The sequence below is a fragment of the Lipotes vexillifer genome, unplaced genomic scaffold (genome assembly GCF_000442215.2).
Source record: "Lipotes vexillifer unplaced genomic scaffold, Lipotes_vexillifer_v1.1 scaffold666, whole genome shotgun sequence".
Taxonomy (NCBI): domain Eukaryota; kingdom Metazoa; phylum Chordata; class Mammalia; order Artiodactyla; family Lipotidae; genus Lipotes; species Lipotes vexillifer.
The window spans coordinates 664,647-683,507 of NW_006787408.1; the positions used below are offsets into that span (position 1 = coordinate 664,647).

Sequence of the window (18,861 nt, forward strand, 5' to 3'; positions counted from 1 at the left end):
TCAGCGGCCATGGCTCACGGGCCCAGCCGCTCCGCGGCATGTGGGAACTTCCCGGACCGGGACATGAACCCGTGTCCCCTGCATCGGCAGGCGGACCCTCAACCACTGCGCCACCAGGGAAGCCCCTGTCTAGCATTTTATACTTTTCCGATCACTTTGGTTTTTACTTGCCCTCCAAATCCCTTGCTTGACAAATGAGGAAACTGAGGCCCAGAGAGGTGAAGTGACCAGTGGATGAGCTGTAGAGCAGGGAAGAGACTCCAATGGCCTGGCCCCATGTCTGGGGCTCAGTGTGACCCTGAAACCACCCCATGGGAAGGCTGAGCCCTGGTGTAGGGGAGTACTATGTTCAGGGCAGCTGGGGACTGGGAACCAAGATGCCCTCCTGGCTTAAGATGGAATCAGAGCATAAATGTTGGCTCTGCTCTGCCCCTATTAAGCATGGTATTGCTGGAGAGAAGCAGCTCAATTCAAAATAAAATTTACTCATTACCTGCTTTATAAACCAGCTCTGTGCTTGATGCTAATCACTGCATGTTCTGTATGCCATGCACTTCATTCTAAATCATTCCCTCATTTAACAGTATGTGTTGTGTATTGGCCATTTGCCAGGGTACGATGGTTGATAATATGGGCCCGTGTTGTGGCCATCACAGGCTATAATATTATATTCTAGAGGGGGAGGTAGACAAACAGGAAATTACAATAAAGTGTGCTGAGTGGTCATGACAGTGGGAAGTGGGAGAATGCAGGGCAGGCACCTAACCTGGACACAGAGTGGGAGAGACTAGGGTGCGCTTTACAGAGGAACCAGTGTTACCTAGCGGATGAGTAAGAATGAGCCAAGCGAAGAGACACAGGTGGGAGCGTTCCCCGCAGAGACAAAGCGGGGTCACGGCACAGTGAAGGTGCTGGGAGTTGTCCAATATGGAGACATGTTGTCTGGGGGTGGGGGTGGGGTGACAGGACGGGATGAGAGAGGAGGGTAGGAACCAGGTCATAAGCGGCATTGGAGGCCACGGTAGCATTTGGGTTTAAAAGGTCTTGGGCAGGGAAATAATTTTTGATTTGCATTTGGAAAAATCAATCTGGTTGTGGAGAAGGGGCTTGAGTAAGGCAGGTTCGAAGGTGGAGGGACCAGGGAGGTGGATGGTACAGTGACCAGGAAAGAATGGTGGGGGCTTTGGGCCAGTGAGGGTGGTGGGGTTGCAGAGGCATCATCAGGCCTTAGAGAGGAGTCCAGTGTGACTCCCAGGTTTCAGATTTGAAAGCTGGCTGGGTGGTGGGACTGCTTCCTGGGATGGGAGACATGGAAAGAGCAGGGGTGGCGGGGGGTGGTCTCAGTCATGCAGAGTTTGAGCTCTCTGAGAGACATCCAAGTGCTCAGTGGATAGCTGGATATAATGACATGGAACTCAGGGGAAGGTCTGGTCTGGAGATAAGACTTTGGGATTTGTTGACACGTGGACAATGCCCACAGAGGTCAGGTAGGTAATATCAGTGAGAGAACTGGGCCAGCTGAGGTGAACAAGGGGGCCAGTTGTCACTTAGCTCGTAGGGGTTGTTGTCATGTGGGAATGAGGGCCAGGTGTAGCAGGTCCTGCAACTAAAAAAAATAAAAGTAAAGGAAGGCCACATAACAAATGGATAAGGCGCCACACAGGGTTCCAATTCTGACGCACCACTTACTGCTGTGTGACCTTGATCAAGGTACATCGTCTCCTTGTGCCTCAACTCCCCCGATGGTAAAATAGGAATAATAATGGTACATACCTTGTGGGGTTGTTTGGGGATTAAATGGTTTAACCTTTGTAAAGCACTTAGGACAGTGTGTTGCTTTTGTATAAGCATTAATACTTGTTAAATAATCAATAAATGATAGATAAATGAGTCAATACTGTTGTGAAGCGAAATGAACAGAGGGTATAAGATGGAGCCCCAAGGAGTATTAATATTTAAAGGAGCATTGAGCAGACAGAGCAGTAGCAAACCAGAAGCGGGGTATCCTAGAGCCAAGGCGTATGAGTATTTCTAGACAACAAGGTTAGTCTGTGTTGTCAGACATGGCAGAGAGATCAGGTAATATAAAGACCAAAGCGTCAGTTGACTCTGGCAGCAGTACCCCTAATCCTCACAGAATTCCTGCAAGGCAGGTATTATTTTATTGATGAGGAAACCAAGGTTTATGGAGGTTATGCAGATAAGCTAACTCATGCAGCTGGACAGTGGGGGAGATGGGATGGTATCCAGATGGGTCAGATTCTGGAGCCCATGATCTATGTCCTGCTTCTGGAAGAGTTAACAAAGAATTTTACCCAGGTTTCTGGAGAGCAGTAGGGTTGGTTTACTTTCCTTGCTTATAAGCAGAGGATATGGTTTTCTCTATGTCCTTCTGAAATAGCCTGTGCTTTCTCATTCCTTCTTGAGATGGATGACCTGGGATTTATGTCATTATCAAGAGGATGTCTTATATATCATCAGATGTAAGAGCAGAGCTTTTCTCTGTTCCAAACCTGGCTTTTTAGGTAAATGGGCCCAGTAACTTCAGTCATCTCAAAAGGAAAGGTTTGCCTCGAGGTTTCGAGAATTTGGATATCAATACACGATAAGTCCCTACATATGAACGAGTTCCATTCCGAGAGCGCGTTCGTAAGTCCAATTTGTTTCTTAAGTCCAACAAAATTAGCTTAGGTACCCAACTAATACAATCAGCTATATAATACTGTACTGGAATAGATTTATAATACTTTTTACACAAATAATACATAAAAAAACAAACACAAAAAATAAAGAAAACATTTTAAATCTTACAGTGCAGTACCTTGAAAAGTACAGCAGTACAGTACAACAGCTGGCATACAGAGGCTGGCGTGGAGTGAACAGACAAGAAGAGTTACTGACTGGAGGAGGGAGAGGGGGTGGCAGATGGTAGAGCTGAAGCTGCAATTTCACTCACGCCTGATGTTGATGGCATTGGTTCTGGTTCCTTGCTGGATTCAGTTCTATCTACCCTCTTGAAAAAACGATCCAGTGATGTCTGGGTAGCAGCTCTCATCCTCTTCCCGTATCTCCAGTAAGGATACTGTACTACTGTACTCTATACAGTACTGTACAGTAAAGTACACAAAAGCACAACCACATGTAGAGGAGGCATGCACGTGACAATGTATGCCAGACGCATGAACTAACTTACGTGACTGTACGTGCGAACGCACGTTCGCATCTTTGAAAGTTCGCAACTTGAAGGTTCATATGTAGGGGACTTGGTGTAATGCTGAACTGATTCCTTTTTCACTCAGAGCAGCAAGTTGTTTAAGGAGAAAAGAATGAAAATGTGCCTGGTGGAAAAACCAGGACTGTGTGATGTCATGGGAGTTAGTCAGAAATCGGGAACACAGTGTACTGTCCCCAGAGTCCTGTTGTCCCTACATGGGTCACCCAGACCTGGCGGAACCAGGCTCCTTGCCCATTTCCGCATCTGGCCCCTGGGGGAGCTTAATCGACATAAAGAGAGGGTTAACCATTAAAATCTGGGGCTGTCTTTTTTCACCTGGTTGAGAATAAATAGCGCGAAGCAACTCTTTTTCAAGAGCAAATTTTGGATTATCTGGGTGAAAACCTCAGCGTTTAAAATGACTCTCAAAAACAAGCATCCAACTTTTGCTGTTTTGTTTCATCAATGATAACATCTCTTCCTGGACTACAGTGAACATCCCTACCGGGGCCGTATGCCTACGCTGGGGTACACGTTCCTCATTCTTTAATGTTGGGTTAATAGTTTAGCAGTGCTGAGATCCCCAAAGTGAATGAGGACCCCATGAAGAAAATGAGTAGCTTTATTTTAGGAAATCAGTGATCAAAAGCTTAATGTTTACAGCAGCATGGTGTTTAATGTTTTCCCACGTTTTTTCAGAGGCTGCTTGGATGGATTACAGTTATTTGTGCCCAACCCCCACCTAGAGCCCCTTCCAGTGTTCCCGCTTGTAGAGAACAGCGCCACCTGGGGGTGGACCCGGTTTGCGTGGGATCTGAAGCTTGTAAGAATTGGGGGACTTTTTGAAATGAAAAAGAAAAAGAGAGTATAAAATTAGGTACAGAAAAATGAGTGCTCATTTAGAATGAAAAACGAATGTGGGTAGGAGCCCATGCAGTGCAGGGTCCTGAAGCTTCAGCTTTGTTAGCTCCACGCTAAGTGGGCCCTTAGAGCCCACTACAAATGAGGCAATTCTGCAGATCCTGGTCTACAAACGAGGCGCCTTCATATCTGGTGACTTCTCCAGCTGAATCTCTAACCAACTGCCTTCCCTTCCTGCCATCCTGCTGCACTGACCTCCCTGGCAAATCCTGCTCTTTCACCCCCTTGTGTAAGCTTTGTGTAACCAAGGCTCCTTTCCTTCAAAGTTTCATCGTGTCTGTGATTTAAATATTTTTGCATTAATATTTGTCCAGCTAAGGATTCTAAAAAAATCCGTGAGACCTAGGACTGTGTCTATGTTGTGTTATATTTTGCTCATGGTTCTAGTACCAAGGCTTATTAGCTAAGTGCCTGGTCCCTAGTTGGAACCCAAATACTTATTGAATGAATGAATGAATTTGTGAAGAAGGATGCTAGATAAGAATAGATTTGTGGGTTTTGTGCCCCAAAGAAAAATTCCACTGGGTAAGGCCAGCTTAAGGGTATTTGGGTCAACTGTGGTCAAGATGAGGATTGTCAGTAGCAGAGCCTGCTCTTACGTTTGAAAAATTTGTTCAAGCTTTGCCATTCAAAATCTCACCTTGAAGAGGCTGACGTCAGCCTTGCGTTCAGCCTGTAGAAACCTTTGGGAGCCTTGGGACTTCCCTGGGGGTGCACTGGATAAGACTCTGTGCTCCCAATGCAGGGGGCTGGGTTTGATCCCTGGTCAGGGAACTAGATCCTACATGCATGCCGCAACTAAGAGTTCACATGCCACAACTAAGGAGCCTGTGAGCAACAACTAAGGAGCCCACCTGTGGCAACTACGACCCAGTGCAACCAAATAAATAAATATTTTTTAAAAAAGAGAAACTTTTGGGAGCCTTGAACGGCAGCACTCCAGGCTCCATATGCACATGTAGATACAAGAAACATACTTTGAATCAAGCAAGTGATTCTGGGAACAGTCCTTATTTGGGACCTATAGCTCTGTTCCCCTCACTAGGTGGGAATTGGCTTCTTCACTCCACTACTTTAAATTACAGGTGGTTGTGCTCTAATGTGATATACACTTTCCTATAAAACCTTCCTTTCAGCAAGGATTGAGCTGAAAGGAGAGCAGGGAGAGCTACTGTCCCTTTGCAGGAGGGTGGCTTTTGGTGGGTGCAGGAGTAGGCCCAGCTGGGAGGGGTTGGCATGCGAGGGGAGCTGAGACTAGGCCCTCTGCTTTTCAAGGTCACCTGGTCCTCCTAACCGCCCCAATACAGGCCAAGTCATCCTCTGCCTCCATGCTTGACTCATGCTGTACCCAAAACAGTCCAGGATGTTCTTCTAGAGTCACCTCCTGATCACGTCCCACCAGCCAAGTTCAAGCTCTAGCTTTTCCTTGCTTGGCTGTGCCCACGCATATTAAATTTGATCTTCTCGGAGGTCCAATAGTCATGCAGAGTAATCTCCTCCCATGATTTTGAACCGTGTCCTGCCTTGTGTTAGGTAACCCTCTCATGTCTCATGTGTTCCCGACTACTCTGTAGATGCCTCGAAGCCAGGGAACATGCTGTACTTCTTTGGTGTCCCAACAGTATCACACACACCATGTTTGACTCATTCAGGCTTGATACCTCATTCTTTCATTCCATGACTGGTTCACTAAATAACAGTTGCTGGGTCAGTGGCAAGGGGAGCAGAAATAAAAGCTGCAGTTCTTTCCCTCCTAGAATCTCCCAGTCTGGTGGAAGAACCCTTCGTGACTGGGCGCTTAATTGGTGATTTTCTCAGCTCGGAGTGACCTTGAAGGAACTGGGCATGGGGCAGATGAACTAGGTTCCCAGTTTCTCCTGAGTCCCATCTTTCATTTTGAGTGGATTCTTTAAACTTTGGGAACATGCTCATAGCATCAATTACAAATGTAAATTCTGAATTCAAATATGAGAGAAGAATGGGAGCCCATAAATGCAGTTATTCAAAGTTCATTATGCTCAGACACTGTGGTGCTAAATTAGGTAAGAATACGAGTGCTGTGCTTGTTTTATATGTGGAGGTGACTGTTTTATGATGGAAGTCATTAACAGACAAGGCCTTTATTAAACCTTATGACAACAATGTGCCGTTAACGTAACCAAGTGTTCCGCTTCTTCATGTTTAGGAAATTATACAGTTTTGGCTCTCAAAGGGTGTCGATGGCTTTAGCTTCGATGCTGTTCAATTTCTTCTAGAAGCAAAGCATCTGAGAGACGAGTCCCAAGTGAATAAGACCCAAATCCCGGTAAAGTTTTAAACATATACGTATATATGTTTTAAAAATATGTTTTAAAATAAACATATTTATATATTTAAAAATGTTATATATGTATATATTTTCTTTCCTGAAAATGTCATCAGAGTGTTGTCTTTTTTAGCCTGAGACACCACTTACCAGAGGGAAGTGTTTTGAATCATTTTCTTTAGAAAATACAGGAGTTTCAAATGCATGTGACCAGCTATTTCCTTCCACTGCTTCCTCCTGAGTGATCCCTACAGGAGTCCCTCGAAGACGAGGTTTCTGGAGCGCATGGACAGTGTGGACTCCACCGAAGGCCATAACTTACTCACTGTGATTTTGTCAATCACTCAAGCTCAGGGGAGGCGGCCTAAATTCCCCAAGTGCTTTTGTAGTCATTAAAGGACACATAGGTAGAAGGGAAGGGAACTAACACTTGCTGAGCGTCAGTTGTATGCTATTTGTTGTATCCATTTAACTCTCTCAACATCTTGTGAGGTTTCATGATCCCCATTTAGCAAATCTTAAAGAAATTAATTTATCAGGGTGACAGAGGTGATAGACAGAATTCCATCCAAGCCTGCTGCAGAATTTGGGCTCTTTGTGCTTCCACACCAGTGGTTCTCAACCTTCCTCCCATGGCACACGTGAGAGTAATAATCCCATGCCCCCCTCACCCCTCTAGTTGACCAGCATTCTACAGTCTCTCTGTTTTCAATGGCCAAGTAGACAGTAGTCCTAAAATGCATTCCAAAATAACGGATTTGTACATTTACACAATGAAATGTCAAAATAAATGAATTATAGTGACACAGCAATATGGGTCAATCTTAGTAACATAACGTGTAGCAAAAAAATCTAAAATTATTATATAGCATGATGCCCTTTTTAGAAAGTAAAATTAAATTCATATGGTCACCAGCTTGATAGTCCTGTCAGAGTAACAAAGGGAAGCTGGCCATGCATGGGCTAATTATGAGACCATGTCATGAACCAAAGTTTATGATTAAGCTTGTTTTTTTTTTTGGCACATGATTTCCAGTAGAAAGGAAAAATGAAGGGGAAAAAAGGTTGTGTATTAGCCAGTTGTCCCAAAGAGAAGCACTTATCCTTGGAGGAGAAGAAATCTCAAAATAACCTTGCTAATTATAATAAGATGTCCTAAGACAGGCATATGTTTCCAGTCAAGACAAATGATCAGAACAATGGGTTTTGTGTGCTACCTAAGAAAAACTTAAATAACATGTAATTTCCGGAAGACATCTAAGATTTCAAAAAACTTCCCTTGATTTAGCAAGGGAAAATCACTTATAAAAAAGGGGTCCACTGAATGGATAGCAACTCATGGACTCTCTAGCCTGTCCACGTCCTAACCCAGGACTTACAAACTGAGCCTGTATTAGACATAATCTTTTACTTTGATTCCAGAAGATTACTGTAACCCTAGGAAGGCAGAGAATGAGTATCACAAAAAATTACTAAAACCCTGAAAAAGTATAACGGTAAGAATAAAGGACAGAAATGGTAAAGAAACAAATTTAAATGCATGATATTAATAGTTTTGTAAGCAGATAATGTAATAATACACTCTATAATTAAGATAATTTGTTTGCCTTTAAAAACGTCTGCTGTATTTGGGACAATAAAATGTTTAGGAGGATTTTATTAAATACATTTGTAATCAGTCTTTAGGTGTTTGGTAAAATTTAACTTGTTTACTAGATTTATAGTTAATAATTTATACACAAAATGAAACACTAATAGTTTCTAATGTTCTTTCCATCCACAAATTCCCATGAGCAGCAGAAGTCCTAGGACCATCTTTGAGTGTGTGTGTCTTGGCTTGAGCCCTTTGAAGAGACAGTCCATATTCACATGAGGCCAGCTATGGGCATTTGACATTTGTCATGATGGTAACCATGCTGTCCTGTTTTCAAAGGACACAGTCACTCACTACTCGGAGCTGTACCATGACTTCACCACCACACAGGTGGGAATGCACGACATTGTCCGCAGCTTCCGGCAGACAATGGACCAGTACAGCAGGGAGCCTGGGAGATACAGGTAACCATGGGCACAGTGTGTGATCTGCACTTTATCCCTCACAACCAAGCATCCTTAAGAGATTCAGTTATAATTTAATAAACTGCATAATTACAATGTATCATAACTCAGTTATGCTAGGGCCTGGTATAGTCTCTCACGTTCCTTAACTTTGCTGATTTTGTTTCCTCTTTTGTAAAATGAAGCAAATCCCACAGTACTTATTCACAGGAATTTGGTGAAGATTAATTAAAAGATAATATATTATCCAAAGGTTAGTCATTAACCATTACTATTTTTTATCATTATTTGACCTGTTAGCATGCAAATGTTCCAACTAAACTGTTAGCTGTTAGGTTAGTTAACATGTCTCAGTTTTCTCAACAATTAAAAAGTGATGATGACACCCCCATAAGGTTGTTGTGAGATTACATGAGATAATGTCTGTGAAGCACTTAAAACAATGCCTGGCACATAATAAACACTCAATGAATTTAACTCTTATTGTGTTTATATAGATTACCCAATAGAATCAATGGAAAAGGAGTTCAAGAAATTTCTTCTCCTTAAAGTAGGTCCTCTGATCACTATTCCCACTTTACAGATGAGGAGACTGAGACTCTGAGCATGCAGGTAATGGTCACATAGGTAGTGGCCACAGAGATGGGACTGGAACTGAAACACGTGAGCTCCAGATACTATGTAACTTATCCATTAATGTAATGTCTCAGACAGCTAAAACCAGCATTGATGTGGGTCATTTCAGGCTAATATGTCTTCCCTGAAGAGTGTTTGGTTTTCAACAACTGAGAGTGCACCCCAATAATAAAGTGAGACTTTATAGGGATTCCAATACAAGGGGAATTTTGGGGGAACCCCTCTTACCCTTATGTACAGACATATACTGTACATTCTAAGTGGAGTGATGAGAATTGCTAAATAAAGTCTTCCTGAAAGTTACTGAGTTTCATTCAGAGTTAGAAAGAAAAGAACAGTATTGACTGAGATCCAAATGTGTTTCTTTTAGACATGGCTTAGTATTAAGCTAGTCTTTGGGTTTAATATGAGAAATTGCCAGGTGACCCAGTGTGCCATTTCTTAGTCATCTGGCTTGATTCTGCTTCCTAGTGAGCCCTAGCCAATACGGTTAATAGTATGCCTTCACCTCCCAACATCCTGTCCATGAGACACAGCAGCTGCGAAGCGCTTTCCCAGTCTCCTGACAGGCCCTGATGTCACTGCACTGCCAACTCTTACAGGTTCATGGGGACTGAAGCCCATGGAGAGAACATTGCCAAGACCATGATGTACTACGGTCTGCCTTTTATCCAAGAAGCAGATTTTCCCTTCAACAGTTACCTCGGTAAACTAGACATGCCTTCTGGGAACAGTGTGTTTGAGGTTATCAAATCCTGGATGGAAAACATGCCAGAAGGAAAATGGCCTAATTGGATGGTAAGTCCTCATGCCCAGCTCAGCATACGGTGCTGGTGTGCTTGCTGAATAGTCCTTTGAAACAAGGGGCACATTTGTCTCTTAAGTGACCTTCACCTTTCCTTCATTTTGTGATTTAGTGAGCCAGATGCATCCCAGCTCCTGACCAGGTTCCTGTCATTCTTCATTCTTTTCCTTCTTGTTCTGAGACTAGATAATTTCAACTGGTCTGTCTCATTTGCTGATTCCTTGGCCAGTTCAAATCTGTCCAGCCCATCTAGGGAACTTTTCACTTCCTTTATTGTATTTTTCAACTGTAATTTTTTTCATAATTTCTCTTTATTGACAGTATCTATTTGATAAGGCATTGTTCGCATACTTTTAAAGAATCCTGTAGATATTGTTTAGGTTTTTGAACACGTGTATAAGAGCTGATTTAAAGTCATTGTCCACTAAGTCCAATGTTTGGGTTTCCTCAGCCAAGTTTTCTGTTGATGCTTTTCCCCCCCTCTGTATGGGCCATAACTTTCCTGGTTCTCTGCATGTCTTGTATTCTTTTTTGTTGTTGTTGAACACTGGATATTTTAAATAGTAAGTGTAGAAATTTTGGAAATCACATTCTCCCCTCTCCAGTGTTTGTTTCTTCAGTGACTTTCTTGGATTAACTCTGTAAAATCTGTGTTACTTGTTGTGTGTGACCACTAAAGTCTCTGCTTGGTCAGCTAGTGATTGTTAAGATTCCTTAGATGCCTTGAACCTGTAAGTCTCCCAGCCTTTGCTGAGGGGCTGTGTGCGGGGTGGGCATGCTTTCAACACTTTGGCAGGCAGCTTACAGCTCCGCCTTAGTCTTTCCTTTCTGCTTGAGTTTCAGGGTTAGCCAGAGGGGAGAGATTCGATTCTTGGGGCTTCTCTGGCTACCTGTGCAGCCCTGTGCATGTGTGTAGGCTTCTAGATTCCAGGAAAATGTCAGAGCCTTTCAAAGCCCTTTATGGTCATCTTATTCCTAACTTTAAAGTGTTTTGGTCAGTCTGTTTAGTCCAGGTTGGTAACACCACCTCAGGCAAGTATTGATAATCAATTGCTGCTGATTGTTTTTGGCAAATGCCTTGGGGATAAGACAATCTGCACAGTTAGCTTTGAGTCAGATCAGATAAAGAAAAAACCCAACCAAAAGTGAGCTGCTAGAAAGGTCAAACAGTGCCAGTTCTCTAGAGATGGAGCTTTTGATGAACTCAAAACCTATTTTGGTCCTTCACTGGCTACTAGGCTGCTGGTTTTTACATTTTGTTGGTTTTCAAGGCTATCTTGAATCTGAGGGGAGGGGCATGAGATTATGACCAGTTAAAATGATACAAAGCTTGCTGTTCTGAGATCCAGCTGTTTTTCTTGAACACTCCTTGTATTGTTGTAAGCCTTTCATTTCCAAGTTCTGAAAAAGTGGATTTTTACAGTTTTTGCCAGCATCCTCCTTGCTTTCATGCTAGAGATTTTTGGAGGTCCTTACTCCACCATTCCAGAAGTACCCCCTGTCTATACAAATTTTATAATGTAGTTGTAGCACGTTTTTTTCATATACTCAAAGTCTCGTATCATAGGCAACTGGATCTCAGCCTGTGAGAGGCCCTGATCTCTGTCCAATGCTAATCTTGATTTCAGTTCTGAGAAAGAAAAGTGATCTAGGTTCAGAAGACTTGAGAAATCACAGGGTTTCTTGTCAGATGCTTTTGAGATAATGAAAAGAATAAACGGTGGAAAAGTTTGACCTAATTTTCTGGCCAGAAAAATAGAAAAATACAATGGTCTATAAAAAGATAATTGTAAAGACAGTTTTAGTAAATCTAAAGAATAAAAAAAGCAAAGCTCCCTTTTTCCTGAATTCTAACAACCAAGTTCATATTCTCAGACTCAAGTTCAAAGGCTGGTTCTGCCTCATGACCTTGACCTGAATGAATGATGCAGTCTCTCAGAGCTTGTTTCATCATTTGTAAAATGGAAAGGTTAGGTGATTTAAATAAACTCTTAAGGACTAGATGTTAAAATATGTAATCAGAACATTTAACAAAGAAATATATTAAAAAATACAAAGTCCTGTACAAAATTTCTTCTTAGACTGTAAATGTTTTTGTAAAAGTCGACTTACCTTTTAACTTAAAATTTCTTTTGAATAGTTCAAAAATCACACACACACAAAGGGACAGATCAGAAGTCTTTCACCCCGGTCCCCTCCACCTGTTCCCTCCTTGGAGGAAACACTTGTTTCCTTTCCTGTCAATATTCTCTTATCCAAATGTGCAAAAATATTAGTATGTACCCTCATACATTTCATCTTATTTGCAATATGAATGTGAAGTAAGCTGTTATCACCATTTTGTTGATCATAATGGCCAAGTCAGATGGTCAATTGTACAGCAAGGAACTGGGTTAGGACTCAAATGCAGGCTTGCTGATATGAAGGTACCCATGGTTAACCATGTTTTTCTGCCTGGTGGACTTTTTGTGAAATAGGGTAAATCTTTCAGAAAACTCTGTATAGAGCTGTGCTCTTAAAGTATCTGCCTTTCAGACTGGCGGACCAGACAATGACCGGCTGACTTCTCGTCTGGGGAAACAATATGTCAACATCATGAACATGCTTGTGTTCACACTGCCTGGAACTCCCATAACTTACTACGGGGAAGAAATAGGAATGAGAAATATATTAGCCACAGATCTCAATGAAACCTATGATGTTGTAAGTTAATATAACTTAACCATGCACCACACCAAATCCTCATTTTTTGCCAAATCAGAAAATTTACTATTTCTATTCTGCTGCTGAAAATCATGATTACTTAGCTTTTGTTTCTCACTGTTTGTTAGGCAGTGAGAATTTTTCAGCTTTCTTGATTGGGGAGCTTGTTAAAAATGCTGCTTGCTGAATTTCTTGTGTAGAGCCCAGGATCTGCATTTCAAAGATGTTTTCCAGCTGATTCTCAGGTGCACTAAAATTTAAGAAGCCATGTTTTGAGTTTCGAATGCCCTCTACCTGAAACATGGAGTTAAGAACATTTATTATAGTGCTTGTCCGTATTGCTAGATCTCGCTTGGCCATAACATAAAAGGAAGAATCTTTGTGCTAACAAATGTAATGGACAGCCTTAGGCCTGAGAAATTTAAATTTTGTTTTTTGTTTGAGGCTATGGATCTCACAATTGTGTTGCTGGACAGATGAAAGACCTTGAAGCTATAATTTGTATGGTTAGCTTTCAATGGTGAGATCCAATTTCCCTAATATTTAGTCACAATGAAACCTTTTCTATTTAAGCTCCTAAATTTGTGTGTGCACTCATGCGATAACCAGGCTAAAAAGGATATAATCTAGGCTCACCTGTACATGGCTGCATGCCTGAATTCACCGATCACTGTATCACATTATAATGAGTTTGTAAATGGCACATTTTGAAATGCTACATCACTCATTTTTAGGGAAAAGCAGCAAAGATTCCAAGCATGTGTCAATGTTCAGTTAGTAGTTTATTCACACTCAAGATGTCATTAACTGTTTTCCAAGTGAAAGTGTAAAACTGGTTTATGTACTGAATATTAAGGCCTTTTCCTTATGAATGCTAATGAATTTGAGTGCTAGCTGAGAAATATAGGGAATTAAATACTTCTGAAGTAAATCATGGCCAAATTACATTTCTTTTAATAACCAGATCACTGTTTTTTTCTTTATGGTCTTTTGACATAGGATACTCTTCTCTCAAAGTCACCAATGCAGTGGGACAATAGCTCAAATGCTGGTTTTTCTGAAGGCAATCACACCTGGTTACCCACCAGTTCAGATTACCACACTGTGAATGTTGATGTAAGTATCAATGAAAATTTCATGCTAACTCCAGAACAGGAAATTAGTTCGTGTTGCTGACAACATACACTCACCCTGAGTTGTCTAAAACCTTAACTGATGCTCTTTAAATCAATCACATAGACTTCTTTTGCAGTTTTCATTCTTAAGGAGTTTGTAAATCATGTTTTTGTGGAAATACAAACTGGTGCAGAAGTGTACCATCTGAAGTATCATACAGAATACACAACTCTTCATTGTTATGACTTTGAGCTATGAAATATTAAGAACATTTTATGGAGGGCTTCCAGCAAGCCTGCTATCCTTTCTCCATTCCACCCCTCCAAAGGAAGGATAAAGTAGGAGGTCAATCAATCAATCAATCTAGGGTAAGATTCTTGAGAGCAAGGCTGTTTACCTACAGAAACTGAAGCATGAATAATCCCTAAAAGTAGCTGTTCTGGAAAAGCATACCCTTCAGCTTTTGCCTATACTATTTTCTGTTCTCATGGTGATCAACTTAGCCAAGTTCAGCAAACAAATTTCTTAAACAGGAATGCATTAATTCCAGCAAAGCGCTAAACACTTTTCCTTAGGCCAGAAAAATGTAAAATGGCTTCAGGTGAGTTTCAGGTGTTTTCACTGGAAAACACAATTAAACTACTTAAGGGGGAGAGAAATTACTGGCATCACATGAGGATACAAGTTTTATAGCATCTACTAAGTATTTTGAAAACACTCCCCAGATTATTCTGATACAGAACTTCAGGCAAACCCTCCTGGTTCCCACATCTCCCTGATCCAAGCACCCCAGGGATAACTTTGTTTTATATGGTCATAGGTCCTTGAAACACAAAAATTGTATATTAACATTTGTGTTTTGGATTAAGTGCACTTACTTTCATTACGTCCAAATGTCCAAAATATTCCCATAGGCCAATTTGAATCCAATATGTAAGAAATCCTACATAAAAAAGTACAGCAGCAAAGATGGAAAAATGTAAATGCAAAGTAAAATAATGGTCAGATTAGTCAAGTCGTTAAAATGATCATGAGTAGTGCTTGGAGGGATGCTAAATCATAATCAAATAACCGAAAGTCCCAGGCAATGCCCTTTTAATAAAACACCTCCATAATCGCTCTAGAACAAGGTGAAATTTAGGTACTTTCTAGAAGATAGAGAGTAAAATTAAGATTACAAAGAAACAAGAGCATAGAAACCATAATCTAAAATACACAGGAGAAAACAGCACTGACAGGTACAGGTGAGAGCACTGCAGGAATTCATCCACCGCTGCACTTGGCTGCCCCAGAATTTGCCTGAGGAAAAAACTCAGGGCCTGTCTGGTGATCATACTCGTGTTGGATGAGTAGAGCAAAGCTTGAAATAGTGTTAAACTTCTACAAGCACAGTCGAAGAAAGAAACGGAGAAGAAAACCTAATTCCCTGGGATGATTCACTGAGGAATGATCTCCAAAGTAAGAGTTTTTACTCCTCAGTTCACAGAGGCCTTAAGAGGAGGGTAGCTGGTCACCATTAAACAGGAAAAGAACCCCTACACCCCAAAGACAAACCAGACCTACCTCCAAGTTGGCTTCTCACAGTTAGTAGAGGCAGGCAACTGAAGACAGGCAAACAAGGAGTATCAAATACAAAAGTAAATGAATCACCAAAAATCACACTACATTTGAGAAAAATTAAGACCATGAAAGAGAGACACCATTCCTAACAAAACATTGTAGAAAGTGAAGAAAATGTAACATAAGACTTCATTATTGGTAAAACTGCTCCCTCCCTGAGAGACTATTGTTTTATGTAGCCCTTGACATTCTTTTAAAGAAGTGATTAGGTATCTTACAAATATAAAAATATTGTCAAAATAAACAATAAAATAGAAGTTCTAATTAGTGTGCTGGAAAACTGACTCAAGGGTTTATCCCAAAGTGTACTGTAAAAAGACAAAGAAGTTTTTTTTTTTTAAAACAAAGACAAAGAAGTTTTTTTTTAAAACACAACATGATTATATTTTAATACACAATCAAAATACGAAACACCATAGTAAATTGATAGCAATAATAAAGGGCTTTTCATTTGCACTGCATGTAACAAAAGACATTGATATTCCAAGGGAAATGGAAAACAAAAAGGCAAAGAAGTTAATAGTATAAAGAGAAAATTTTTGATATGTGGAGAATAAATCTAGAAATTCCAACATATAACAAAAAACGAGTTCTAGAAAAGAACAGAGACTAAGAGAAAACCTAAAAACATACAGAAAGAAACCAAACTCGGAAACAGATTGCCTGAGAAAAGGACTGAAAATTGGACTGTCATCAGACTTCTCAACTGGATACTAAAACACATTAGAACTTTACCTTCAAAGCTGTAATGGAAACTTGATTCTAAACAAAGAATCCTATATCCATTCAAACTAGCATTCAGGAGCAAAACAGAGATGGAAAAGCAAGGACCCAAATTTTACCATGTATAGCCAGTTTCTGAAAGAGAAATTGGGGACTCCAACAAAACCAAAAAGGAATCTAAAAGGAGGACATGATGTATAAAACATAGTGAGGAAAGGAACCAACAAAACTTAAGGATGAATAATTTTTGATACATAATGTAAAATAAGGTATTCTGGAGTAAAAATCTTAGTGATTTATTTCTATATGGGAAGTGGTGGCAGGGAGGGTGTGTGTTTGAGTGAGCAAAGGCACATGTGCGCAGGCTAATGCACTTTACAAGGATGGAAACAGAGTAACTCACTCTAGATTTGAGCTGTCCAGTAGCCACTAACCACTGTGACTACTAAAACAGAATTAAAAGTTCAGTTCCTGTTTCACACTAGCAACATTTCAAGTGCTCAGTAGCTAGTGGCTACCATATTGTACAGCACAGAAACAGAACTTTTGGCACTGCAGGAAGTTCTGCTGGACAGCACTGCTCTGTATGTTGAAAAAAGTATGTTTTAAATGGTTATTACAGTTTTAAGGGTAACCATCAGAAGAAAAGACATAAATGCGTAATTTTCGAATGATATTGGAAGGAAAAAAATTACATAAAGAAAACCAATTGATCCAATAAAAAGCTAAAAAGGAAGAAAATAAAACATTAGTACAACTAAAATAAAAAATAAGGCTACAGGATTATGTCTAAACATATGGTAATCACAGATATAAATGGGTTAAATTCACCTATTAAAAGATATAAACTCTTAGATTAGAAAACAAAGAAAATCTGACATAAGAGACATAGCTAAAACAAAAGGACACAGAAAGAATTAAAATAAAGATATTACAGGCAAATGCTAACAAAAACAAACCTTGCCACCTGGCTGTAGCTTTCAAAACAAAAAAATGCACCATACCCTTTAATTTAGTAATTTCATTCCTAGATATCTGTATCTAGGAATACTTGCCCATGTGGAAAATTCAAGGATTTCTACTGCAGCACTGTTTTTTTTAAAAAGAAATATAAATTTATATAACATTTTTAACCTGTCCAATTGGTTTTTTTTTAAACATCTTTATTGGAGTATAATTGCTTTACAATGGTGTGTTAGTTTCTGCTGTATAACAAAGTGAATCAGCTCTACGTATACATATATCCCCACATCTCCTCCCTCTTAACGTCTTCCTCCCACCCTCCCTATCCCACCCCTCTAGGTGGTCACAAAGCACCGAGCTGATCTCCCTGTGCTATGCGGCTGCTTCCCACTAGCTATCTATTTTACATTTGGTAGTATACATAAGTCCATGCCAATCTCTCACTTCTTCCCAGCTTACCCTTCCTCCTCCCTGTGTCCTCAAGTCCATTCTCTACGTCTGCGTCTTTATTCCTGTCCTGACCCTAGGTTCTTCAGAACCATTTTTTATTTTATTTTTTTAGATCCCATATATATGTGTTAGCATATGGTATTTATTTTTCTCTTTCTGACTTACTTCACTGTGTATGACAGTCTCTAGGTCCATCCACCTCAGTACAAATAACTCCATTTTGTTTCTTTTTATGGCTGAGTAATATTCCATTGTATATATGTGCCACATCTTTATCCATTCATCTGTCAATGGACACATAGGTTGCTTCCATGTCCTGGCTATTGTAAATAGAGCTGCAATGAACATTGTGGTACATGACTCTTTTTTTTTTTTTTTTTTACATGACTCTTTTTGAATTATGGTTTTCTCAGGGTATATGCCCAGTAGTGGGATTGTGGAGCACTGTTCTTGATAGCAGAAGACTCTGGAAATGATTTATATATTTCGTCAATAGAAAGCCAGTTGAATCAATTATGGTTAATCTATACAAGAGACAAGTACGCAGCTGTGAAAAAGAATGAGGGGGTTCTCTGTGCATTGATAAGAGACCACCTCTAACATGTACTAAATAATTAAAAAAACAGGGTACAGAATGGTAACATGCCACTATTTGTGTAAACAAGGAAAAAGTATGTCTACCTATGTCTGCATAGGCACAGAATGTATATCATATGAAACATAAAATGAAAGAATATAAACAGTAATAGCGTCTATCTCTGGGAGAGAAAATGGTAAGCTAGGGGATAGTGTTGAAGAAAGCCATTTATATATTATTCTTATAATTGAATTTTATATTGTATGCATGCATTTTCTATTTAAAAAAATATAGTTACAAAAAGCAGGTGTGGAAATATTTAATAGCAGACAAAATAGAATTCAATATGAAAAGCATGAGACAAAGGCAATTTTCAAAAACGGATGAAAGAACATTCCCCTATAAATCATGAATCTATGCATCTAACAATACCTTCAAAATGTATAAAACAGGTACTATGAGAAATGCAATTAAAGACTGATAAATCCACAATTACAGAGAGACACTTCAACATACTTCTAGAAAGTGGTAAATGAAGTAGACAAAAATAATAGTTAACACTTACTGGGCACTTCTTATGTGAGTGGCACTGAACTGCTTTTTCATGCATTATCTAAGGCTATAGAAAATGTTAGTAGTAATTTGACAAGTCATATACATATACCATATACATGTACCATAAACACCTTTGTACCTGATAAACACAGAATAAACATTTTTTCAGACATTCATTAGATATTCACTAAACACCACACATTACACACCTGCCC

At 40.1% G+C, this 18,861-nt stretch overlaps 1 protein-coding gene across 1 annotated transcript in view; it reads left to right on the forward strand.

Moving 5' to 3' along the window:
- Positions 1-18,861, forward strand: part of SLC3A1 (solute carrier family 3 member 1) — a 31,958-nt gene that overhangs the window by 11,552 nt on the left and 1,545 nt on the right. The window contains exons 5-9 of the mRNA XM_007459958.1: positions 6,321-6,440; positions 8,374-8,498; positions 9,737-9,932; positions 12,475-12,642; positions 13,642-13,758. Coding sequence (XP_007460020.1) covers positions 6,321-6,440; positions 8,374-8,498; positions 9,737-9,932; positions 12,475-12,642; positions 13,642-13,758 — 726 coding nt within the window. The remainder of the gene's footprint in view (positions 1-6,320; positions 6,441-8,373; positions 8,499-9,736; positions 9,933-12,474; positions 12,643-13,641; positions 13,759-18,861) is intronic.